The 27,652-nt window shown below is 40.4% G+C and overlaps 1 protein-coding gene across 3 annotated transcripts in view; it reads left to right on the top strand.

Annotated features, from left to right (window-relative positions):
- Window positions 1-27,652, top strand: part of ITPR2 (inositol 1,4,5-trisphosphate receptor type 2) — a 278,837-nt gene that overhangs the window by 50,134 nt on the left and 201,051 nt on the right. For 2 of the 3 annotated variants that reach the window (XM_071816102.1, XM_065845412.2), the window contains exons 6-9: window positions 2,955-3,053; window positions 3,538-3,621; window positions 4,720-4,866; window positions 6,094-6,189. In XM_071816102.1, the coding sequence (XP_071672203.1) occupies window positions 2,955-3,053; window positions 3,538-3,621; window positions 4,720-4,866; window positions 6,094-6,189 (426 nt within the window). Of the gene's footprint in view, window positions 1-2,954; window positions 3,054-3,537; window positions 3,622-4,719; window positions 4,867-6,093; window positions 6,190-20,037; window positions 20,083-27,652 lie in introns of all 3 variants that reach the window. The other variant, XM_065845403.2, reaches the window with a different exon arrangement.

The raw sequence follows: 27,652 nt of genomic DNA, 5'->3' as shown, positions 1-27,652 counted from the left end.
TGCCCAGCCATCTGTGTGAAAGTTCTGTTAATCCTCCTGATCTTCGAAGTGTGTCAGCAATGTGACTAAGATGTGGTTACAACACAGAGGTGATGAAAATGGAGTAGCAGAACCTTCAATGTGCCCAGTAACCTGCTTCATTAGTTGGTCCAAACTGAAATCACTGCTACTGGATCTTCACAGCTAATGTAGCCTCTTGCATCTGCCAGTCTTTGTGATATACTATACCTATACTAGAGTATTTGCTCCTGCTTCTTGATTGTGGTGTAGATGTAGCTGTCGGGGGGGCTTTACTGATTTTACATGAACCATGGATTCGCTCTAAGTGATGCCAGTGCTGGTCTCCCACCCAGAAGACAGAACACAGTCAGTTTTGACTGTGGATCTTCCCACTATCACTGTACCTTCTCCACTAAGATACGGACAAGTAGGGTTGCATGAATTTGGAAATTACCTTGTGCAGGAAGAACTCCACTGCATCCAAGACTGAAGGACCTTGTAGGCTTGAATTTGAAAGCTGAATTTTCTATGAATTTAATAATTCTCTGGAAATTTCTTGTCTAGACCAGAAAGGATAAGAGTTTTGTCAAAGGACTAATGAATGAAGTCCTCAAAAGCTGTATATTTGATGCAGCTTTAATGAATTAATGTCTATATGTAAGGAAGAAGTCCCAGAAACCTGTCAAACTATCAGCCCACTGCTGGTCTACAGCACAATGCGGCTGCTGTGCCCAAGGGAAGCCAAGGAACAGGACAAACAGCTGGTGTCAATTTTAATTTTGTAGAGCAAAACCTTTGGAATATAATTACTCTGTCTTCTACAGTCTCCATGTAGTACAGTTCTACAGGCAGAAATATGGGCACGTGGGCATGCGAGTGGTCTGCCTCCAGTGTTTTGGGCATGCTGGGGCATTTGGAGCCAGAAATAAACTCAGGAGACAGAGGAGAGGCCAACAGAGGATGGGAGGAACTCAAAAGAGCAGACTTGCAGCTTGTCCAAGGTGGCCGTGGATAGAAAACGGGATTCCCTCTTCACTTTGCATTAGTTATCTGCATCACTGGTGGAGGGTGTACAGGAAACAAGTGCTGTGAAACTGCCTCTGTCCCTTCCTTCCTAACCACCTACAGAGGTTTGAAGCAAGAAGAAAAAGAAGAAAGACAAAGAACATAGGGTGTCTTGTTGCTTCTGTGGCAGCTCCAGAGCTGGCCAGCATTGAAACCAGGTTAACAATGTGGACGTGGAGCGGGGTGGGAGACTGAGACTGAAACCGTGACCACACTTATTCCCAGGTTGTGCCTGCAGGAGAGTAGCTGTGTATATCACCTTTCCTCTGGTTGCTTCCATGGTAGTCACAGGCTTGCGTTCAAATATACCTTTGCCCCTACCCCTCCTTTTTCTTTTTCCTCCCCCGCCTTTTAAATAAGGTATTCAGTTATGTGCTCTATTTCTAATTAAGCTGTTATAGTCCTGGTGTACTTGCAATAATTTTGAAGTCCTGATTCCACTTTGCAGGATGCAAGCCTGGTGGTTTTTTGATTAATGAATTGTCTGGTCATAACTTCTTAAAATGGGCTGTAAGTAATATCTGTGTGAAGCATGGCATGCAGGAATGTATTGCAAAAGTAGTGTATCTTAAAGGCATCGTGTCATTATTTTGGTTCCATCAGTGAACTTTTTCTCATTACTTGGATCAAATAGGATTTCTTCGTGTAGTCTGAGCATGATGACACTGTCTTTTGCTACTGTTTATTTTAGCTGTGTTGATAAAGAACAGGCCATCTTCTTTTTCACCTCTGTATAAAGTGGGCCAAATTCACCTGTGTGGAAGTCACACAAGGCTGAATTGGGCTCTGCTTCTTCATAGGAAATGTGCTGATCAATGCAGAAAGCATTTTTGTTTGTTTGTGTTCCAAAAGAAAGCATGGCTTATGCAGCATTTCATATAGCAAAAATCACATGTATCCACTTGTCCTCATGTGTGTGTGTGTGTGTGCTTAAAATTGCTGTGAACAACATAAGCAAATCAGGACCCAGTGCCAACCAATGTGGATTTTTACGAAATTATTACTTATTCCCCCCTCCCACCCTCCCACTTCCCAGCTATGAATTGTTTTCTCCATATGCATGTCTCAAGCACTTTTTAGGTCAAAGACATTTTCATATTGTTTTTCCCTGTCTATATAGGTAAAGAATTGCAAGGGCATGGGAATTTGCTTGCGGGGCGTCAGCTAGGAATTCCTCTCTTAGAGAGAAGCTCTCTCAGCTGATGGACCTGCTGCCTCTGCTGAGCTCCAAACACCATTTAGGGAGTAAGAGCAGAGGGGATGGAGTGTGTTCACCTCTCTCTGAATTTCCAGTGGTTTATTTTCCTTTACAGATTTCATTAATACAGTCTAAGTCTGAGAACTCCTGAACCTGTCCTAGCATTTTCCGGAAGATGGTCTACAGTGTTGAGGAGTCACTGGGCTAAAGAAGTCTTGTCACAGGCAAATTGTTAAGGCTTTTGTGAGATTAAATGAACGACCCATTGATGGAAAACGTTTGACTGACAGCAAGGGAGCAAAAAGAGTCTTGCTGTCTGACTATATATTATTTTCTGAGCTTTCTCTGCCTTTTGGCTGGCAGTATATATGGGATTAAGAGTAGTTAATGTAACTTAGATGAACTGAACTACTCTTGGAATTTACATAGGTTTGTATCTATTTCATGATCTCGAGTTTCTCCTGAACAGGGTGGCATCTGAGAATACGAGGATTCATTAGTGTAGAAATCTTGAACCCAAGCAATTGCAGAGGCATGGGTGAACAGAGCTGGTGTGTGAATTATCTGCAAATAAATTCACCAAGTGCCATTCCCAGAGCATGCATTTGAGTCATTTTCTAAAAACGTAACATTACTTCATTTTAGTGGATAATTACATAGGTCTAAATTGCATTTTATTTCTGACTTCCAGGTGGTTGTGGGAGATAAAGTTGTCCTGATGCCAGTCAATGCAGGGCAGCCTCTACATGCCAGCAACATTGAGCTTCTAGATAACCCTGGCTGCAAAGAAGTGAGTTCAGTGGAGGGAGGAGGCATAATTGCTAATCTAAGATGTGTTATACTTTGTTCTTTACTGGTAATGAGAACCGCACCGTGGGGTAGATGGTTCCAACTTAGCCTCAACAAACCAATATGAAATATACTTTTTCTTGGCACAATTCTGCCCAGCACTGAAAGCTTTGTGAGGCTTGAGTATCTGAAACCCTCACTGATCTAAGAATAAATCCTCTTCCAACAGCTCCTCGGTGGGCTGTACACAGAGTAGCTTTTTGTCCACTGAATTTTCTCCAACATCAACATTGTTATTACTAACACTTGAGGGCTTCAGAACCCATGTACAAATATGTACAAAACTGTACAAGTATGTAGTGAAGCCATGTCCCCAGTCACCCTAGATCTGGTGTGGTCTTTTGGAAGAATAGAATGTCTCAAAGAGGGAACAACCACTTTTAATACTAAAATTGTGGTGGTTTTAATTTTTTTTTTTTCCAAAGGTAAATGCTGTCAACTGTAACACAAGCTGGAAAATAACATTGTTCATGAAATTCAGTAGTTACCGAGATGATGTACTGAAAGGAGTAAGTATTTTTTTTTTAATTATTTTTTTAATTTGAAAGTCATGCCATATTTGACTATAGAGAAATATTACATGGTGAATAAAAGCAGAAATAAGGACTTCATGGAGCTGTTAAGGATCTTTCAGTACTGTCCTTCAACAGCCAGAATACTTTTCCTTTGTGTTATTGTCTTACTAAGTGAAACTGTCTGGATTGTGCCAGTGTCCAGCCCCTTTCCATGCCCTGGAACAACTGAGAATCCATGAGAAAAGGTGAAGTTCAAGTCCAGAATGATAAAGGGCTCCGTACAGAAAAGCTGTGACCTTTCAGTTTATGCAGAGATGCTTAAGCAGGTATAACAAGCTTGCAGAAGGGAGTGAGTCATGAAAGATGACAGTAGCTGTAATAAGACAATGTAGCTTTAAGCGCTCATGGTTTGCACAGGTTCATGCCTCTAGATCACACTCTGAGATCACTTACTTTTTCATTTAAAATAGATCAAATTTATTAGTCCTCATTTTTACCTTAATAAGTGATTATCAACTGGCTATTTTTTGTTAGGTATCAAGGTACCATCAGTTTTTGAGAAAGAATTTGAAAGGGAAAATGGTATATCTGTGTAGACCCATTTGGGGATAGTGATTCAAGCCTTGGGGAGGTGCAGAAAGAAGCAAAACTGATACCAGCAGAAGAAATAGAGAGAGGACATTGACTTTGATTGCAGAGTAGAAGCAATGAGTCAATAATAGAGAAATCTGTTTGTTTTCCCTAAATACTAAAAGAGATCAGAAATAAAAAATCCTTTTAGTGAAGTTAACTAAAATTAAAATACACCTTTAGGTTAATTGTTGCCCACTGTTCTTTGCAGTGCTCTGAAACAAGTTCTGTTTTCACAAAAGTGTGTGGATCTCCTGCAGGACTGAATCATCTCATTTGATTTCCAGACTCAATGCCGGGGTTGTATGCTCTGCACTTGATACCTGCTCCAGCAATAGGAAACTACTAAACGTTTTCTTAATGTCAGCTATATTGACGTCAGTGGAGCTAGTACAAATATAGAGGATGAGTGTAGCAGCTTTGCCTAGCACTTAGTAATGCTTGTTTTTTGTATTACTTTAGGGAGACGTTGTTAGACTGTTTCATGCAGAGCAAGAGAAATTTCTGACCTGTGATGAATATGAGAAGAAACAACATATTTTCCTTCGTACAACGTTGCGTCAGTCAGCCACTTCTGCAACAAGTTCTAAAGCACTGTGGGAAATAGAGGTATTTTTTTTTAAATTTTATAAATATTTTAGGACCTGTAGGCCCAGGTTCAGCAAAAATACTTAACCACAACATGAATCATTCATAGCCTCTTGATATCGTCATACACCTCCCTGTAACTATTATTATGTTATGAAGCAGTTTGTGTAAGATTAACACTGAAGAGATACTTTATTGCTCTGTGTGTGTGGAGGTAAGATGTTTTCGTACTATGTTTACCTGCAGTAAAATGACGGAGGGTCAAATTCAGACTTGACTTAAATGGTGTGATTTTATCAAAGCAAATCAAATGACGCTCATGTATCCGGAGTTCTGAGTGTTTGTATTTGACTTCATGTGCAATTTAGAATATTGAAATTCCTGACTGACAAGAAATGTCACAAATGTCTGTGATGCTGCAACAGGGCACATCAGCATCTGTTTAAAGTTAGACTGAATAAAGGTGTTGCTGCTGAATGGGGCTTTTTGAGAAGATGACTAACAAATATATTTTCGTTTCACTGAGGAACATTGGAAACTGGTACGTCTCAAACCCTAGCTATTACAGTAATGTAACTCCTACAGCCAAAAATTCTTACGTTCTGAACAATCTTTGTGCATTTAAAACAAAGCTCCTTACTCAGGCAATTGGTTGAATTTTGTCTGAGTAAGGACTGTGTGTTACACTTGCAGTTATTTGAGATCACTCCTTAAGAGAAAGAAGTGCTGCAAGGTCTGAAGGTAGCAAATGACCTACAGCTCAGTCAAAGGGAAAAACAAATAACCTGGGATATGTCAGATTATACAGGGATATTTCATCACTTGGATGAAAATCTATCAGAAGCCCCTACTGTTGTCAAAAGTAGAGCTGGTGTAAGTGGTGAAACAATGCAAGAGGGTTTGAGTTTTCCTCTTAAGTAGTGCCTATGTAAGTGTAGAGCAGCTACGCTTACTTTTTTGAGCTCTAGATTCACACCATGTCACTTGAAAGCAAAATTTGGCTCAACATGTTTGCAAGGAGTAGATTAATTAAAACATTGAAAGTAAGAGGAGGAGCATTTCCTGGCACCTGGCAAAAAATGAATCTAAGTAGTTGTTACCTATGGTGGGCTTAGTGTGAGCACAGTATTCATCTCTGTGGTAGGCTGTAATTATGTAGTTTACATATTTCTATTTGGAATGAGCAGTAAGAAATGTCAATGATCTAAGTATGGTCTTGAGGAGCATGATCTGTATTTCTTCTTTTAGGTTGTCCATCATGACCCTTGCCGGGGAGGGGCAGGACAGTGGAACAGCTTGTTTAGATTTAAGCATTTGGCAACTGGAAACTACTTGGCTGCAGAGGTAAGAATGTCAATTTAAATAAGTGTTTGTGTCCTGCCTAACCAGGTACTATAAGTGTCCTGCTAATTCAGAACTGCCATAGTAGGTAGGTGCACAATTTAGATCTCCGAAAAGATCACACACCAGGTCTGGATGGGGATGCACTGCTGTGTCATGCTGTGTTCTGCTGTGTTGCTGTAGCCGAGGGTTGCAAGGAAAATTTTCTGAGCTACAGGACACTAGTATGTGAGTTCAAGACAGCATCTAAACTTAATTTCAGCTGTGCTGTTGAACCCTCAATCTGCTGTTGTCATGGCAGCCAGGGCAAACACCACTGTTGAATATCCACCGTATTTACACTGAAAATCCTGGGATTCATTTATCTCTCTGTTCCTGTTTGCTTTTGATTTTTGGAGTACTGCTGTGATCAGTCAAATATTCTTCTTTGCTGGCTCAGGCAGCCATGTACAGCTTAAAGCTTTTAGAGTGGAACTGAATGCAAGGTAATCATTGAGCTTGATCAGACAAGTCTGTTGTGCAAGCACTAGAACAGATACTCTAAACTGCTCCAATGCAGGAGTTGTTGTTCCTTTTTTCCCTTTTTTCTTGAAAAAAGTGGTTTCTGTGGTGCCAATTTCAATCTATGATCTCTGTTAGCCAGCACGTGGTCCAAGGCATCTCCATGTTTTGTACAAACTTGAAGGACAAACTTGTGTATTGGTGTCGTTACTATTAGTGTTACGCTAGTGCATTGTGATTATTAGCAAGTTGCGTTGTTCTGCTATAGAATTTGAATAAAGAATGTTCTGGGGAAGTCTTTGCCTCTTTTGGTGGAACAGGTGTAAAAGGAGAAGGAAGGTCTTGCAATTTTTCTGGTTATTATCTGGTACTTAAGGCAAAATAGTGTTGCAACTCCTCAAAAGAGCAGCTTAATATATTTTAAGTCCCATAACTGTCCTTAAAAATAAAATAAGGCTCTTGACAAGGTGGAATAATGCGGATAATACCAAGTTTATGAAATGGGATAGCCTTGGATATTTCCCTCATTGCAAGAAGCTGTGAACTTTTTCCGTCATACCTAATCCATATTAGAACTGGTCTGTGTCAGAGTTATATCAATGGAATGAAAAGTAGGGTTTTTTTCCACTGATTTAGTTAAGTCTGTGCAGGATTGCTTATTATGACTTATGCTTGGAAGCATGAGTGTGAAAATTTACAAGAAGAGCCAGTTATAAAGCACTGTATGTTTGGGAATCCATGAAAAAAGACTTGCTTTAACTGGATTGAATTACATTTATAGCAGGGCCACCTCTGTATGCAGACAACTCCTTAGTATTCTTAGGGTGCTGCTTTCACTTTCCAACTCCCATCACAGCCCGCTCTGACTTCAGAGAAAGAGCAAACAGGACCTATCAAACCTTTACGTATTTCTAAATATGTTAAAACATAAACAGTGGGCCACCAGGATAGATACTGATATTATTTTCCACATAAGACTGAATGCAATTTGTACCTTTTCATTGGTTTTAGCGGTAGCTCACAGTGTGAGAAACTTGATAGACCTGAGTGGTGAAGAGCATCATCCTTTTAAAGGCAGCAGGCAAGGCAACTGCACTGCTCTACGCTGCTGCCTCTGTGCTGCAGCAATATTTCAGCTTGGCTGAAGCCAGCTGGCTTTATTATGTAGTTAAGATAGGCTAATAAGAACTAATTTTCAAGGGGCAATCAGTACTCCCACCTCTCTGCTTACAGTGAGAGGTGCTCCTAGTAGAAAGGTTTTATTCACACTAGCTACAATGATGGAGAGTCAGGAAAGGCATCAAGCCCTCTGGCTGATGGACTTCCTCTCCCACCATACCTCACTTACTCACGGATTTTTGGGAGAAAAGTCTTCAGTGGTGTCACACTACACTGAATGTCAGGCCTGAGCTTAGGTCTTTTCTACCTCTGGAAAGGAAATCACCATCAGGAAGACTCATAATATGGAGAGTATAATTGGCAAAGTAGAGTGAGAGCTGGAAGAGCATTTGGGTTGAACAGAGGTGATATGCTGTGACTGGAGAGCAGCAGTAGCTGCTGTATCTGTGAAGTGTAAAATACCTACTGGTGGAGATATTAAAGGTACTGCTGTAATAAAAACCTGTGAACTGTATTTTACACAGTTCATATGTCAGGCACAACGCACCAGTCAGACATACACATTGAAGATTTATGAACAGGGAGGCAGACACTTAGTGTGCGTGAGCTAACTTTTAATCAGTTGGGCAAAGCTTACTGAACACTTATCTGTGCTCTTGCAGCACAGGAAGATTACTCATGGTATGGATTATCAACAGCGTCACACATTGCCATGACCTAATTTTGTTTAAGCTTCCATGATAAAGATATCTGGAGTGGAATAATAAGTGAAAACACATAAACAAAATTCACAAATCTTTTAAGCATTCTGTTATTGGCTAATGATACAATTTCTGTCACAGTTTGAGCTATTGCAAATCAGGATTGATCACTGCTTATAACCGTCTTTTCCTTACTTCATCCTTCTGTAAATCAGCTTGATGTGTACCATGGGGACTTCTGCAGCAGAATCTTCCATGGGTCGTCTCAGACAACAGAGCAGGAGTGTCCTTTGCCTAAGTGTCTCTTTTTGCTACTCCTCAGTTAGGCTTGTACCTTGTGTGAGCAGTGCTGGGCCTTCTCTTTTTCTCTGAGGCTTCCTGGGCCAGATGTAATGGGTCAGTCTGATTTGTGACTCCGTGGGTCACTATGGAGCCATGTAGTGAAGGGATGCCAGTGCAGTTTGTTAAGGCCAGGGGATGATCTGGGGACTAAGAAAATTCAAGACACTTGCCCCAAAGAATTCAGCAATTTAAAACTAAGAAACCTAAAGATTATTTCAATACTACAGGAAGTAAGTTTAAAAAAAATAGTTAGGCAATACAGTTGTTCAGCAAACAAAACATACAGGTGAGTAGTTGTAAAACTACTTCTTATAATCTTAAGAGAATGAAGTCAGGATGTGTAAGCCCTAAGTTCCATATTCCTCAGAATCATAATCAGTTGCCATTTTTTTTGCCTTTCGAAGAGTCAGGGTCCTCTATTACCTCTGGCTTCTGACACAGTCTCAAGTATTACTGCTTCCTCGAATTCTCTTTCCGCTTGGTGTTATGTAGGTTAGTTTTTATTAATATGCTTTGGAGATCTTTAAGACGTACTAATACCATAAAGCAACCTAGACCCTACTATCAGGCTATGGACTGAAGGTGAGCCACCCTGAAAGACCCACTGCTAAAGGAGACCCAGTGAGAGACATTTACTAATTGCACAGATGTGCGCTGTCATTCCCCTACTACTATGCATATCCTGGGGCCGCGGTCTGACACATCAGATGCATATATGCTCTCACAGAATTACTTAAGAAACAGGAGATATATGCTGAAGGAAGGGTTTTATGTTCGATAGTAAGACTTGGGACATCAGAAATCTGGATAGCAGGTAATGTCTCCTACATGTTTGGCATTTGGAAACCTGAAACTGTTGGCTTAGACATTCACGAAACATTGAAATCATTAAAAAATGAAACCAAATACTCAGCTGAAAAATTGGAAAGAGAAATTTTCTTCTTTGGAGACAGTGTGAGTTCTGCTGTTGGAGTCAGAAGGGCTTGATTTCACCCAAAATAGCTGAGCCAGTTCCTTAGGAGGAGATTTATACACTAAGCCACCACGTAAGATTGAGGCTGCTGAGTTTTGTTCTCATCTTCACAGAGTCAGCAGTCTTTTAGAAAAAATTCTGTAGGATATTCTTTTTTTAGCTCTGGTTACAGCAAAATGACCCAAGTGATTTTGAAGTTTTGTATTTATCAAGAGAGGCTGTAAGGTTAGGTGAAGATTGGATGCTTCAAAGTAACAAAGACATTTTTCGTTTTTTTTATAAGTCTTTGCAGTGCATGTACCACATGCAGAATGCACCCAGATCTTTCTGTATGTGGGAGCAAGCTGCAATTTGCTGGAACAGCCTTTCAAATGCTGCCAGTTGGGACCACACAGCTGTGGTTTTCTCAGGAGCACACCTAACTGTTTCAATATTCTAATCACCAGGATAAAAATCTCTTTGAACTGAATATCAGCTTATTGACTGTGCTGAACCAAAACATGCACCTTTAATATTGTTCTCCATGTGTATAGCAGCTCCAGTTCTCTGATTTCTAAACTGGATAATCTGTACTGAAACTATTGACACTTGCTGTATTACGATGTTAAACAGAAGTACATGTGCCCATGCAAACACATATGCACACACAAGAAATGCAGGATAAGTCTGTCACAGAATCACAGAATGTTAGGGATTGGAAGGGACCTCGAAAGATCATCTGGTCCAATCCCCCTGCCGGAGCAGGAACACCTAGATGAGGCTACACAGGAAGGTGTCCAGGCGGGTTTTGAATGTCTCCAGAGAAGGAGACTCCATAACCCCCCTGGGCATCCTGTTCCAGTGTTCTGGCACCCTCACTGAGAAGAAGTTTATTCTCAAATTTAAGTGGAACCTCTTGTGTTCCAGTTTGAACCCATTACCCTTTGTCCTACCATTGGTTGTCACCGAGAAGAACCTGGCTCCATTCTCGTGACACTCACCCTTTATATATTTGTAAACATTAATAAGGTCGCCCCTCAGTCTCCTCCAAGCTAAAGAGACCCAACTCCCTCAGCCTTTCCTCATACAGGAGATGCTCCACTCCATCATCTTTGTTGCCCTGCGCTGGACTCTCTCCAACAGTTCCCTGTCCTTCTTGAGCTGAGGGGCCCAGAACTGGACACAATATTCCAGACGTGGTCTCACTAGGGCAGAGTAGAGGGGGAGGAGAACCTCTCTGGACCTACTAACCACCCCCCTTCTAATACACCCCAGGATGCCATTGGCCTTTCTGGCCACAAGGGCACAGTGCTGGCTCATGGTCATCCTGCTGTCCACCAGGACCCCCAGGTCCCTTTCCCCTGCACTGCTCTCTAATAAGTCATTTCATATTAAACTTCTCAGGTGAGATGGATGTGGCTAGTATAATCACAAAATGTATATGCAAACATCAAATCACATGCTAGTCTCAGATATTGCAGTAGACCAGAGATAAACCACAGTACATTACTTGTGAAACGTGAACAGGCGCATAATCCCAATGCAAAATTTGTGAGGAAAAATATGTGATAATTCTGTTTTACTTGGTTGACTAGACTGAACTAGGGTTACTAGATGTCTTGGCCAAGATGTGGCGGTAAATCTGGTGAGGTAATTGTCTTTAACACTGAATTAACTATAATATACAAATTAAGATAATGCAGGTAAGACAGCAGCCTTGATGTTTACCTTCTGTGAATCTATAAAATTGTGTCCATAAACAAGGGTTCAAGTATTACTGTGTCTTCCAAAGTAGTGCATAGAGTACTGATGTTGCTCCAAAAGTTAATCTGTGCCCTGAAGTTCTTCTAGATCAAAGAGTGAGAACAAGCTGGCCAATGCAATAGGTTGAAGCAGTGGGCTCAGAAGTAATGGCAGAACCAAACATACTTTTTCTGATTTTGCATTGTGCTTCATTCATTAAACTAAATTGTTGATCAAATAAAGGCCCTTACTCAGCAAAACTCTAAGGAGTAGCCTTGTCTTTGAAGTCAGTGGAACATGAGCATTTACATGCTCAGGGGCCAAGGGTGTCTCAGATGCTGACCTGATGAGTTTGGATTTCCTCTGGCAGTTTTCACTTGTGCAGCCACCCACTTTGACTATTGTAGGACTGAAGCCTCCACGACAGCCACTTCTTCTTCTACGTGTGAATATGCTTCATTAATGCCTTGGACAGGATGACAAGCTCTTTAGGATGATTGAGATGGCAAACTCATTAGCACATATTCTAGTGATGGATAAGTCACAGAGATAAAGCTGTCCACTACCTGGCTGCTTTGGACAGAAGTAGCAATCTGATGTGAATCCCTGATGCGTGTCCCACCTGAAAACTCCTCTGGCTTTCTTACACGGTTGGCTTTCTTCTTTCTGCAGGAGTGAAAGTGCAGGATTTAAACAGTAAAATGGATCAACTCTGATCAGAGTTTTGTTCTAAATTCTTTTGTTAAAATCCCACATGAATCATACGTCTAGCTTTGGGGTTATTTTAGCACTAGATTCTCAATGGAGTTTCTTTTGAAAGTAGGAATGATTGAAGCCAGTTGACCTGATCAGCACAAGGTTGCATGCATGTGAGATGAAATTACAATTATATGAACATTCTAAATTGAACGGGAAGTCCAGTCCAATCCACCGAGGCTTTAGTTCAGTGCTAAGAGCAGTGGCAACGTAGGCTTTCAGAAATGTCATGTTTCTGCAGGTGTTTGATTGCTGCCTGTGACACAATGTGCCGTCACCGAGGTGGTGTCTGCACAGATTTCAGAGTGCAAGAGGAGGGAACAGTCTGTGCTGTAAGCCAGGCCACTGAGCTAAGGTGTGGGACACAAGAGATTGGGCTGGCTTAACAGGAACTGCTGAAGCTGATGTCAAAGGCCTTTGCCTTGTGGTACTGTCAGCTGAATTTCAGCTTGTGGTGGTGTGAACCAGTTGCTGACAACCCTTGAATCAATGGCCAATGAAAGTTACTTGCATGTCTCTTTCCTGAGTAATTTCTTCCCGTATTACCTCACTCTGCTTTTCTGTCAAAATTCTCGAAGTTTCTTTTCAGAGAAGCTTATGTAAATCATTCACTTTAAATTGAGAACTGCAGTTAATCTTGGTTTACATTCCTTTAAATGGATTTCTGTTATGTCTTGGTATTAAAAATCTTAGCCTGCTGTATGATATATATCATTATAATATGCATTTATCTGGGTGGACAGAACCATACTGTTCAAGTTTAATCCTGTTGTAATAAGCACTTGATGTGGATCGTGGTGAAGATAACCGAGCACATGTTCAAGTTAATATTGATAGAAAATAATCCTCTTCTGTCTTTTGAATAGGACATAGTGAAGAAGTGGAACTTGCTGCCACAAAAGCAGAAAACAGAGCATTGAATGAGATTTTAAGAAAGATTGCGTATTTGTATGAGTAATAGTATCCTTAGCATTAGGTAAGATAAAAAAAAAATGTAAAAGGGAAATAGGTTCTTAAACTTGAGGCTATAAACTGGGATTAACCCCTGAAGTCCTGGAGAAATTTTCTCTGTAGTTTTATGGACTTTCATCTTGTTAAACTACTGTGGAAAATGGAGTACTGCATAGGATGTTTTATTAAAGCAACTGAGACTGAATATTTGAAGGCCATAATTTAGGCCTTTTGATAGCCAGTTTTTGGAAATTGGGCTACTGACAGATATCTGTTGTGTTCAGGAAGCAAAAAGGGACCACTGTTTGCCAATGGTATTTTTTGGGGTGATGTGGAAGCGAGCCTTTGCAGAACAATGTATTCATCCACTGATTGTACAGCTCATGAAGAGGAGGAGAGCGTAGTGGTAAATGTGCTGTGGTTCCTTCTGCCTTTAGAAACAGTAAGGCAAATAGCTGGATAAAAATGGCCTTGTTTAAGATGTCCAGGTAACTTTTGCTCAAGGATAACAGTTTGCAAACTGGAGAAGGTACCAGGAGATGGCAGCATCCACCAACGCCTCCATGCATCTGCTTGCACAAATTAATTTGTCGGTACTGCAGGACCTCCTTACCTGAAGATTGCTTCTAAGTCTTCTGTTTGAGTCTCTCTTTTCCAGTCTCTTCATTAAATGTTAATACAGCATTCTGATTAGTTTCTGTCTATTGGGCTCAGTGATTAAAGGTTCTTGTAAGGAAAAGAGCTTGCCAGGGTGATAGGATGAACTCAGCACCTTAAGCCTTATTTCTATGTTTCACTGTCTCATAGGAGGAGTGTGGTTTTGTTTTAAAGCTCTATAAGGAGTGAAGGATAATTTACAGCTATGTGTGAAGAGATGGAAGAGATCCAGAGACTAGAGGAGGATGGATTACTGATTTACAGAGCCAGTCTGACCTGTTCCGCAGACTCGGACGTGGCTTTTTTAAAGTGACAGAGTTAGAAGCTGTCCATTTAGCACAACCCAGGGCTAGATTTTCCAAGTTTTTTAAGAATCTTGAGAAGACAGCTAAATTTCTTGATCTGACTTGTCTTTACTTCAGAGGAAATTGGGAACAACATTTTTATTGGTCGGTGTGCAAATACCTTCCAAAATCTGGATCTTGGAGGAATGACTTTTTCCCCTCAGCCAACAAGTTTTTCAGTAGTGATCTGTGAGCCTGTGTTCAGCTACGCTTTGTCAGTCCTATCTAAGTTGGCTGTGTTTGAGCCGTGTTTGTTTCCATGAGCTTTAGGAGAAAAGGAAGTGTGAAGCCATTAACATGGCATTTGTTGTCACTTAGTCATGATAGGGACTGCTTCTGTTATTAAAAATACAACATCTGCTGGTATTGCATTTTGATGTGTTCCAAAACAGCAAATGTAGACATGTGGTCTGTTCTTTAGCGCATTATTTTGCTTATTATTTCAAGATTATTTGAGAAGCTTTTATTCAGTTATATTTGTGCCTCTTTTTTTTTTTCCTTTTAATTTTTAATAGTTGATGGATGTTTAGAAGGCTTCCCTGTTTGTTTTTTTGTTGTTGTTCGGGGGTTTGTTTGTTTGTTTTTTAACAATAGAAATTTTGGTAATGTCTAATTAAATAATTCTTAGTTATTTCTTCTAGGAGGACCACTGAAAGGCACATGGGATATTAATATTTAGAACATAAACCTTGAAGGTATGAGGATGCTTCTTCATATAGCATGTGTTTGCATGGAGCTGCTGAAGCTCATGTTGAGGTTATAGCCCCGCAGTCAGGTTAGACTAAAAGATCTCTTAAACATTTCTCCTTCTTTTGGCTTCCTCTGAAGAACAGGATTTGGCCGCGTGGGACTGAGCACCAGGTGCGTGTGGGTGGTCGGGTTCTCTGCCCTTGATCACAGTAGAAGCCAAGGGATTTCCCAGTCACCGCTCTCTCCTGGCCTAACGTAGAGCTTTGTGTTGCAGCAGCTCCAGCTTATGCTGCTCATGTGAGACCTTTAAATCAGTGGTGATTTAGGTGTATCAAAGCACTGGCCTGCCATTGCTTAGACAGCAGCTAAAAAGCAACAGCTGTCAAGATGACCTACCCTTTCTTCTTATGACAAGGGTGAATATTTGGGACAGGAAGGTGCCAGAGCTGATTCTCCTCCCAGTTTTTGACTAGCAGATAGTACCCCATGTGAGGATGGCAGTCGCTGTCCACTTTGCTTTCCTTGTGCTACATGGGGGCCTGAAGCAGATAAGAAGATTTGGGTCTCCCGGTGCTCCCTGGAAACTCGTCTGATTTGCTAAGACATCGCTCACGAGCAAAACAGCAGCAAATCCAATCCTGAAATGAAAGGCTTTTTAAGATTTTTAAACTTTCCCTTGGGTTTTGATTATCAGGAACTTTGTGCCAATGCTGTGGCGGTGTTGAATGGGGTTTATCGAGGTAGAGTCATAGCTAGTCTTTCTCCAGTGAGTTAATAAGATGGCAAAAGTCCTTTGAATACCACTGAAGTCTTTGAAATTGTGCAAAAGTCCTTTAGATTTATCAAAAGCTAATCAGTATGACATTAACAAAGGACAAAACAAGCTTAATGAAGATGAAAGAAGTGGTTTTTTTTTTTCTTTTGTGGTGGCTTTTTTTTTTTCTGCAACGTTTGCCCTTGTTGATTGGGTAACAGGCTGTGTGTTAACAGGCTGATTATCAAACGAAATGGGAACTGTTTATGTGGGTTAAATTAGATCCTTTTATTCTTTGTCTGTCACGGTTTCCTTCATAAATGTGGGTTTTAACCAAGTTGTTAAAATGCTCGCTCAGCTGAAATTTGGCAATCTAATTCTTTCCCTGACAAGATTTTTTAAATATCCTTTACACAGTCAACAAAATTTGATTAAAATCAGCAGGGGTGTTTCTTTCTCCAAACTGCGCTCTCTCCTTCTTAATTGTGTCCAAAAATAGCCTGTTTGGGTACTTTCCGTGCATTCCTGTGTCTAGGAAATCAGCATTCAGTATAAAGGTGAGATCTCAAAGTATCCAGAGTATGGGCTGAGATTTATAATTCAGTTGTTGGACTGTGAAGCATATGTTACTGTATGTATTAGTGAGAAGTTGTTCTGCTCATTATAGAACCTCGGGAGCTTATGCAGTGTTAAAGTATCGAAAACTTTAAGACAGGACTTTGAGTAGTTTTGATCAGTAGAGACATAATCAGTAGAGATGACAGAGTCCTGGACTTCTGGCACTTCATCTAACAGAATACCTCTCAGGATTAACAGGGGAGTTGCATTCTTTGAGCACCAGATACCCAGAGTAACACACAAACACACATAGGTGAAAGTTGTCTTCCTACTATGCAGACTCTACAGGAGGATGATCGCATTATGAGGATATTAGACAAAATTTCAAGAATGAGATTCCTTGCCCTTCCAAATAATTTTAACTAGAAATGATGGTGTGTACCTCAGTTTTCCACCTGTAAAAGCTGGCTTCTCTTATGCGTTTGTTACACATTCTCTCTACTGGGGGCCTTCTGGTGCTCCCACAGTACTAGTATATTGGTATTTGTATACATTAATACTTCTACTCTTCTTACATGACACCGTGCACAAAGGCTGACCATGAAATCTATCTAAGAGACATCAATTTTGATACATCCAGCAGGACCGCCTGCAACTCTGATTCTGGCCTTCAGGCTCTTGCAGATACCCTGTGTAGATAGTGAGTTGGGAATTTGTTTCCTTAGAAAAGCGTGCAAGTAAATGCAAGTTCTCTTTAGATTTAAAGAATGTACTATCTTCTTTGTAGTTGCAAATCTTTCTATGAATGTCAAAATAGTCAATGATTTTAGTGTTCAAAATCGTGATCTTGTGTTGTGGTGGTGGCGATGGTGGCCTTTTCATGGTACTGATTGTCCTTGTCTGCTGACAAGGTTGCTAGGCTGCTTCTTGCTTTCTAGATGCCTGCAAAGAATTTTGATTGATTTCATTAGCAAGAAGGAAAAAATTACTAATGTTGTTATTTTCAAGGATTCTTTTGTTTTGGAGCCTTATTGAAGAACATGGAGGTGATCTTACAGAAATTAGAAAAAGAAGTAGATTTTGGAGGGTTAAGACTGTCACTGTGTCTAAGGACAGCTCATTCTGCTGTACTTGGATACTGAAAAGGACTCAGAACAGGTGTAATATGACATATAACACTACATGATTTAAACCCCTCTACCTGGAGAGTATAGTATAGGATGATAGCGAACAGTCTTATTCTACAGAGATGCTCAGCACCAACAACCTCAGCTGAAATGAAAACACAAGTGGCAGCTGCTCAGCACAGCTGAAAATGAGTCTGTGAACGTCATCTCTAAAATTGCATTTCGTCATGTTTATGGTTTAACATCAGCATCTCAAAACTTTCTCTAAATCAGCATCTCAAAACTTTCTCTAAACAACATCTTTTAAGTTTTATTATTTCTGTTATGGTGGGGCAAGAAAAAACCTTAATAAGGACACACTTCATTTTTCTTGGGAGCCTTCTGTTTCCCTCAGCTTCTGTCCACAAATGAACTATTTTGGAAATTTGAGGGGAATCTAGTAGTTTTTACAGTAGGCAAGAAGTGGCGTGGGAGAGAGATTTTCCTAGTTTCTTCTGTTGTTGCTATATTTTTTTTTAAGTATCATTATGTTGAAAGCAAACAGGTGAAGAATACCGGAATTCAAGGCCCAATTCAAACTGGGCAGATAATTGTATTCGCGTGGGCTCTTCAATGAAACATGATGGATTTATTCCGTTTGAAGATCCAGTCCTCAGTGCACAATTCTCTGTGCTGAGTCTAGTGACAAACCTGATATGACCCAGACTTTTTCTCGCTTGCTTACAACCATCAGAATCTGAAGGCAGGATAGAATTTTGCCTTTTTGTACCTTCTCTGCACCTGTGCTGAAAGGCCACTGTATGTGTCTGTGACTAAGGAACACTGCCTGATCATTTATTCTGTTCTTGATGGAGGACCAAAGGTAGAGTGCTGAGCTTGGCTAGTAGAATTATTTTAAGGTGTCAGATGAACAAATATAATGCTGAAAGAAGTGTAAGAACTTATGAAGAAACCGAAGCTGCATGAAAACAGTTACATATATAGGTATACATACGAGTATGTATATATGTGTATCTCCTAGTTGTCTGTTGTTCAGTGTTCATATCCCATTCCTTTTGCTCTGTAACGGAAGCAGGTGGGTGTTAGAGCTAGGAGACTGTGTGAGAATGTCACAGTGGAACAAAATGCAAGATTTGGGATAGGTGTCAATGCAGGGAGGAAAGTAGGCTCTCTGGATTTGTGAGGGTAACAAAGTGGCTAACGCAAATACTGAAATGAAGACAGGAGAATAAACCTTTGGTCATTGGAACAGGCTGCCCAGGGAAGTGGTAGAGTCACCATCCCTGGAGGTGTTTAAAAGACGTTTAGACAAGATTCTTAAGGACATGGTTTAGTGCCAGAGTTAGGTTATGGTTGGACTTGATGATCCTGGGGGTCTCTTCCAACTGAATTGATTCTATGATTCTATGATTTCCATGTCAGCACATCAAGTCATGACACAGAGGGAAGGTATTTTCAGCAATTTTAGGGATACCTAAACGTTTTCCTCCTTTCTTCAGGCTTGTGATGTGGAGAGTAGCTGGCTTTTTGGGTGAAGTGATATAAATGATACAATATTAAGAAATACCTTATAAACTTAAAACGTCTTCACAGTAGTTGTTTGTGTGATGTTAGATGTGTGATGATGTGATACTGAAAAGTCTTACTGGGATTTGTTCAGCTTGCTGTGTACAATTTACTTCTGGCTCTTCCACACTGGTAATGCCAAATTCAAGCCAAGAACATGACTGTACTTCTCTGTAAGATGTGTAGACGCTTTTGTTGCTTAAAAACTGAATTACCTTATATAACTAATAATTTCACTTCAGCATTTTCAATATGTTGAAGGCATATCCTGTGTCAGGGAATATGGTAAATATTGAGGCAAAATTGTTTCATTATGTAAGTCAAATCTTTTGCAGCCAGTGTGTGGGTGTATGTGTGTTTGTTTATTTGAGTATGTATCTGCCTACATAATCCCTCATCTTCTAGTCTACATATTTCCCTTGTCAAAAGTAAAATCATATTAAACACTCTTAAATAGTAATACTTTGCACTTATTATTATATAGTGTCTTTCATCCAAGCTCCACATACTGCTTTAATTACTAATTAATACTCGATAATCCTGGTATGACATAGAAAGTATTATCCCCATTCATAATGGTTAAGCAGGATCATAGGGTAATTAAACACTTGTCTATAGTGGCATTGCCATTCCTGTTTCAAAGATGTGTTTATTCCAAGTTCGTCGTCTTCCTGTAACGTCTTAGTAGACATGAGGCACGTTCTATTTTATCTCAGTGTATCTGCTCAAGGTCAACTCTGCAAGTGGTTGCGTGTGTATGTGTGTGGGTGACTGTAACTTGCTGTGTTTAGATTAGTAACTATCTGTGCTTTCTCCATCACTCCTTTTGGTTTAGGTAATTAGAGATTCTTCTCTTGAGTTAACAAGTTTGATTGCAAGATGTGCTTTTTTTGAAGGAGGACATAGCCTGTTAAGTCAGTCAGAAATTGAATTGGTAATTCTCATACTCTTGTTCTCATTCTGCTTCTTCATACTCCACTGTCCTTTTGCAGGGTGGATACATAATAGAGAACTGAACCAATCCCTCTTCCCCCAGCTCTGAAATGTCTAAAAGCTATCAAGATAGTATTTGACTTCTTTTCTTTTCCAGCTTAACCCACACTATCCAGAAGGTAATAATGAAGGAAAAGCTTTGGTAAGTGGAATTTATATGTTGCATGTAGTCTGGGAAATACTGTATCCTTACCCAAATACAGCCCAACACATGAAAGTCCTTCATTGCTTTCCTTTTATCGACATGTCATGGCTGCTGGGATTGTTTTCCATATCCCATGTAAGCCAGGGTGCAGCTCAGAACTGGTATTACAGGAACCTTTCCCTCGTGTAAGGCAAATGACAGGAAAAATTCAAATTCTGCATCAAATTGGCTGCTGTTCTAGTTGGTGACTGCAGATATTAAATGTATTAATGCTTCTCAAATCAGATGTATTACTTCATGGCAAAACCCACCACCCTCTTTAGGAAGAAAAGCAGGGACAAGCAGGTCTGGTTACTTACGTGCTGGTACCAATTCCGAGCCTCTTGTAGTGAAGACAAGCCCCCTTGGGGCATGTTTGTGTGGCTCTAAATCTATGAACATGCTGAGACTTTTTGCTGCCTAAGCACAAGCTTAGCCTGAGCCCTTCAGTGCAACTCTACAGTGACATCTGCACAAGAATCCAAGTTGTCCTTGCTGCAGTGTGGACAGGTTGGCCAAAGGCCTTATGGCCTTTGCCTAGGAGGCAACAACAACCTTTGCCTTGTACAATGTCAAGAGCATGCTAGCTAATTCCTACTGACAAGGGAAGGCCAGACATGTTGTAGTTTATAATGTGTGAAGGAAGTGGAGTTAAAACCCTGGGGGAATCTTATTGAGACAACAAATAGTCCAAAAAATAATCTTTCCTCCATCAAATTCATGTGATTGCCTTGAAAAAGCTGAGATCTTCTTTGAAAGAATTCAATTTAGTTTCTTTCTGTTTGCCTTCTGGCTTTTGTTCTTTTAGGGGACACATATTCAAGTTTTTCTCTGCATGGGATTTCTTATTTTTCATGAAATGAAACCCAGGATTCTTACATAATCACATGCCTTCAGGACTGCAATCTAAATAAAAATGGAGACTTTTGTAGGACCTGGCAACATCGGTTTTCCATCTTCCCTGGTATTTGGTATTAATAGTCATATTGCAATAACAGCTAGGCTGTCCAAAGAAATGAGAATTATTTCTCATGAAAATATGAAAGTTCCACCAGTTGTTTCTCTTTTGTATTGGAATGTCACTTGAAGCCTTTGGAGCTTTCAAATGGAAATTGAGATAAGTTCTAGAACACCATAGGGAGTAGAGCGCTTCCTTGGAAATGCCTGGATTCTTGCTCAGTAGAGCTTGCCTCGTAGGTGTGTGTCTGCATTAACATTGTAGTTCACATCATGATGGCACCTTTGAATTTAATCTCCTGATTATTCCCCATTTAAGACACTGCAATTCACTTTGCAGAGCAATCTCAGAGCATGTAAACTTGTATTCTGTTGGATGAAAGTAGAAAGATACACACACCCCTGGAATGTATCTAATGTACTCCAACCTTTCGTGGGTGCCCAGGTCAGAAAACCAGGCTCCAGCTAGTCTGGAGTAAGACCTAGGAAAACATATATGGGGTAGATGTTAGGTCCTCATCAACAAGGCTCCAATCCCATTTTACCATCCTATACTAATTTAGAGATGGTATAGGGTTTTCAGTTGTATAAATTCCAGTTCATCTAAATAGTTAAATATTCCCTGAGCTGGATAATGAAGAAGGCACAAGAGTAATCTGAACACGGATGTTAAAGGTGACTTCTCTAACAGTTTGGCTTAATCCTCCTGAATATTGGTTTCAACCAAAAACCCAGACCTGAGAAATCAGATTAAACAAATACTTCAAATGAAAATTTAATGAAAACTGATTGAGGATCAAAATTGGTGTGTCCTTGGAAATTTTAGTTTATACAGTCAGTACTTCCTTGTGAAAAAAAGTTTGTGAAAGAACTAACAATTTTTGGTAACACCTCCATGTGAATCCAAGCCTACAGGCACTTCTAGCATGGTAGAAATCCTTTTGCATCCTTCACCCCTTTGTAGTCTTGTTGGAAATAGCATGAGTCAGCAATGGCTGTTTGAAGCCTTCTTTCTAGCCTTGAGCAATTGAGCAGAAAAGCTTCACATCCCTGCACAGGAATTTCTTTTATGTTAGAATGGTGCAGTGTTTTGTATTATCCCTCAGAAGTGCAAGAATCTGATAATATTTGGAGTTCTCTAAGGGCCAACTGTATCAGTCTTGTATCCAATATGCACATAACCTAAAGCACACACACTTTCTTTGCTCCATGGTTTTCATTTAGTGTTTCTTCTACCAGGTGACTGCCTAACTGATTCACTGCAAAGGCATCTTCTTTTTTGTCTTTTGAAGCGATTAATTTTGAAATACTACCTGTGAAGTAAATTTTCTCTAGAAGGGGAGGTGGAAGTGGATCTACCCAGGCAAAATTTGAAGTCTGAGTAGCAGGGAAATGGGAGGCGCACATGTGAATCGTTTCAGCTGAAGGAAGAAACTGAGCCCGCAGCCTGTGTTTTGCTTTTCTCTGCTAGTCTGTTGGGTGAAAGGGTACCAGCTCCTTCTCTGTCATATGGGTTTTAAAGGCGACACAGCCATCTGTGCGTTTTGTGCTAACCCTTAACTCCTAAATTTGCGATAGGGCTTCCTGTGCATGTTCACTGCCTGGTTTACAAGTCCTGATCACAGTTGCTTAGGCAACTGAATTAAAGGAAGCAGCAATGGAGAAGGATTTTCCATGGTGCAGTGGTAGACATAGGCACCCAGGTTCTGCCTAAGTGCATCTTTTCTGCCTTGCCTTAAGTCATTCAAGAGTCTGAAAGAGTTTTGGCTCCAGAGAACATAAATATTACTGGAAGTCACTAGGACTTTTGTTCCCAGGCATTAAAGATGTGTTTGGACTGCAGTTCATTGCTCATTTTTGGTCTGCTTCCTGAGAATCCAGCCAAATTGTTTGTGAAACATTGCTTTTATTTCTGGTAAAATTTAGCCTTACAATGAGTTGGTTAATATTGTTTATATCCATTTTTCTGACATCTAAACTCCAGGAGATTTTTTTTTTTTTTTTTTTGATGGGAAGACCTTTCTATGGTTTAAAGGCTTCTTCATAGCATCATAGAATGGGTTGGGTTGGAAGGGACCTCAAAGGTCACCTCGTTCCACCCCTCTGCCATGGGCAGGGACACCTTCCACTAGACCAGGTTGCTCAAAGCCCCATCCAACCTGGCCTTGAACACTTCCAGGGATGCGGCATCCACAGCTTCTCTGGGCAGCCTGTTCCAGTGTCTCATCATCCTCATGGTGAAGAATTTCTTCCTTATATCTGATCTAAATCTACTCTCTTTCAGTTTTAAGTCATTACCCCTTGTCCTGTTGCTACAGACCCTTGTGAGAAGTCCCTCTCCAGCTTTCTTGTAGGTCCCCTTTAGGTCCTGGAATGCTGCTAGAAGGTCTCCCTGGAGCGTTTTCTTCTCCAGGCTGAACAACCCCAACTCTCTCAGCCTGTCTTCATAGGAGAGGTGTTCCAGCCCTATGATCATCTTTGTGGTCCACTCTAAACTCGCTCCAACAGGTCCGTGTCCTTCTTATGTTGGGGGCACCAGAGGTGGGTGTAGTACTCCAGGTGGGGTCTCACGAGAGCAGAGTGGATGAGGAGAATCACCTCCCTTGAACTTCTGGTCGTGCTGCTTTTGATGCAGCCCAGGATACATACGCTCTTAATCTCTTGAAGTCTAGGAGATTGTAGTGTATCATGCATCAAAACTCAGTGCTGTGTGTTACAGCTCCTATTACATCCAAAATTGGTGTGTTTTATGCTGCAAAGTAGTCTATTATTTCTAATCACAGAAATGTACAGCATCCAGAACAACACTGTAAACATTAGGAAAATGTCAAGAACAGCTGGGAACCTGGCATTTGTTAGCACCTTTGTATTAAAGGCTGTCTTTGGACAGGTACCTTAACTCAATTTGTCTGCATTTTCATGAGAGAGTGCTAGTCCTAACCAGTTCCAAACTGGCTTTTATTGTTGAGATTTCTATTAGGACTGAGACTAGTATGCGTTTACTTTTCCTGTAAAGAAGCCAGGCAGTTCTACCATGGACTTTCAGGTGCAATTTGACATACTTCTGTTTGACATGACTTCTGCTTATCTGTATTTATGAATTCCAAATAACGCTACAATTTAAAGTTTTCTTTCTTGCTTGCAATCCAGGTGACTTTTTTTGTCATAACCACTGTGAATTATTTTTTTTAAATTGATATTTTTTTTTTTACCTTGCAGCAACTAAGTTTCTATAATTAAAATTTTATGATGTGGGACACAGGTGATGCAGTTCAAGCAAGTAGAATAGGCTTGGGGAATTTATTATTTTTCTAAAGGCTTGGTTAGGAATTAACCTGGCAATAAACAATCTGAAAAACTTTTATTTTTTTTTTTTCTTGAAGAAAAATCATCAGCTTTAAAATGGCAGTGTTTCTGCTTATATAAAGCCAGCAGTCAGACCACTCGAGAGGCTGGGGGGAGCAGGGGAGACAGGGATGCCGGCACATTATTATTATTCTGCTGCTGCACACAGGTCTGAATCAGCTCTGAGAGTGCATACATTGTTTCTTACAGAACGTCTCTGGCTCCTAACAACAGAATTGCGACGTGATGTCTCTGCTAAAAATGCGATGACTCACAAATGAGTCAACAGTGAAGGTGTTACAGGAGGCTAACTGCTGTGCTGTCTGCCAGGGCTTTGTAACACGCAGGAGCAAGGCTGGCCATTAATTTACTCGCCTTTCTTTTCATATCGAATTTTAAAAATCATCTAACCTATGGAGTTCTGCTCATATTACTGCTCTCTGAAAATGCTGGTTTTGTGAGAGCCTCCTAAACTGGGTTAACATATTGAGAATACCACATTGTACTGGATTTAACAGGCATTTTCAGAACTCTGGCTGCTATTAAATTTAATTTCTGCTGAAATCTGTAGTGCAGCTTAATGTATTCATTCAGGAGCAGGGCATTATCCTTGTCTGTCTCTATGCCACAAGAGGTGTCTTTGCCTATTGGAATTGTAGATTGAGTTTCTAAAAGAAAAACTATTTCAGGTCTGTCATGTTTTTGTATTGCTTTTTGCAGCTGAAAGGCAGACCCCTCCATAAGCAAAACTCCATGTAAATCTCCTGAATTTTGGGCATGATATGCAGTTGAGGTGAATAATGAGGATTTGGGTCACAATTACTAGCGAATTATATTACGAGCTGTGAAGAAGGGTTATCTGCTGGGCTACAAGTCTCAAGAAAGACAAATCTGATTGTACCCAGCAATTTTGTCTCTGATTACAGTAAGGGATTTATCTCCAGTTACGTTAAATTTGCCCTTCAAATTACAAACACAGTCTTATGTCTCTTGGGTGGTTTGTTTTTTGTGTGTTTTTAAAGCTTTGTTTCAAACAGGTATAATGCCCTGCACGTCAGTGGTGGTAGCCCAGGAGTTTGCTGTGAGCCTGGATCAGTGTTTCCACTCCTCAGCAAAATGGCTGTTTGTTTTCACTAGCTAGGACCCCTTTTTTTGAACTCTCAGCCTTCGCTTACCTAGACGAGTCCATCCTGGAAGAGTGCAGGGGCTGCTGGCTGTATGGCAGGGGTGTTTTTGGTTCCCCCTCCTGTGTGTGCTTTGCTGTACGGCTGCAGAGTGAGGCTGGTGACTGGGGGTCAGCCCTCTCCTTGGGTGGACACCTGGAGTTTGTTGGGCAGAGTGGCCAGACTCTGCTCTTTGTCTCACCTGGTGTTTGGACCACATCATTCTTTTTAGGAAGGTGTCAGTCCAGCTCCAGCCAGGCAGAAGAGGAGCTGAATGTGCATTTCCTACATCCTTGTAAGTGATTTAACTGGTAAATGATAGTGAGGTGATTCCTTCTTGGATACATAGATTTGACTTGTGACAGCTTGTCACTAGTCTGCCAGTAGTTTGGGACAATCAAAGCTATTTTTTTTTCTCAATGAGTTTACTATTTGCTAATTTTATTTTACCCACATTTCTTGCACGTTTTCTCTGTTCTCTATACTCTTAGCATGTAATTCACCTGCCTTTTTTTTTTTTCTTCGAAATAAGTCTTTGGAGTACTTTCCTTGGCTGTCACTGACCGCAACATCACTGTCTCTGAAACTGTTCATTGGCTTCATCTTCATATTGCTTTAAGCTGAATTTTCTTCTCTCTACATTTGGGTCCCTTTATAGTTCTTTTCCTCCCTTCTCTGCATTGTATCTAGTTTTACTGACTGCATCTGCTCATATGTGAGTCTCTTACCTGAGCAAATGTCATCTTGTTTTCATCTGCTTAGGAATGCAGTGCTTCTCCTGAGCTAATCATATGGTCTAATCAATTTGAAATAGCCTAATACTTTCACTTCTTTCCACGTCCTCACATAGACTCATGTACTGATTTGATAATGACTAGGTTAAGTGCAGATTTTGATGACCGCTTGCTAAATTTAGTTAATCGTAAGAAACTTTCTGTGTGCAAGTGTGTGTACATTCTCACTCTCTCACAGACGCATGTGCACATGCACTCAGACATAAATTCAGACACAAATATAAATCCTTGTATGTTTATATGTAGTGACAGTGTTACCCTCTCTTATGCAATTCATATATGTAAGTTGCTTTCAGAGATGTCAAGTTGAGGCTCACTTCTTGTTACATGTTTTTTTTCCGTGACTAGTGCTTAACACTCATCATCCAGGTTGGGTTGTGAGGTGTGACTGAGGTCCTAAAATAACATAATTAGGAGAGTTCTGAGGTTTGTGCTGGAGTCCAGTCTGGAAGAACTATGCAGCTCTTGTGCAGGTCTGATTTTGCTCAACAAAGCCTTGCGTTGCCATCAGCAGTATTACAGACACTGTCTTGCCCTCTGAAGTGGACCTTCTATTTAGACTAAAAACTGTCTCTGGCTCATATGCCAGATGTGATTTAACAGGTGCCACGCCTGGTTGGTGGGATTTGTGCCCAATGTGCCAACTCTGTTCCTCGGTAGCATCTATATAATTGTTGAGGAGACTTGTGAGGGAGTGGAGTTAACCCCAAACTGCAGGATGAACTTCTCTGTACAGCCAGCATGAACTCCTGAAGCACAGGAGATCTGCTTTTGACTTTGCTTCCTGTAACAGAAACCTGCACGTGCATGTATATTCATGCTTTATGACCCATTGGAGAAGATTAGACAATATGTCATGAGTGAGTAAAAATAATAATAATTAAAAAAATATTCATGACACAGAGTAGAATATGGTTTTAGATTTTGGTGTGTATTTTTCCCAGAGCCCCAGAGGAAAAAAAATGCATAAAGTTATCAAGTGCCCTGCCTTTTTGTATACCGACCTTTTCAGTTTGGAAATTATAGTAGATTGGGTAGTTTCTGGGAAACCCTAGCTAGATTTGACTGTAAGTTATGGAAAACATCAAGAAGTCTGGATGCTCTTCAAAACTATCCTGTGCTATTGAATCTTATACAGACCTTTTGAATTTTAAACTGGTGTTCCAGTTTTCCATTTTAATTTGGAAATTTAGGAAGCAGATTTTTATTTGTTGTTAGACTCTGACTCACACCTGTTAAGCTTTTAAGAGGATTCTCTGATAATGTGCC

The sequence above is a fragment of the Patagioenas fasciata genome, chromosome 1, assembly GCF_037038585.1.
Source record: "Patagioenas fasciata isolate bPatFas1 chromosome 1, bPatFas1.hap1, whole genome shotgun sequence".
Classification (NCBI taxonomy): domain Eukaryota; kingdom Metazoa; phylum Chordata; class Aves; order Columbiformes; family Columbidae; genus Patagioenas; species Patagioenas fasciata.
This window is presented reverse-complemented; position numbering and strand designations above follow the sequence as displayed.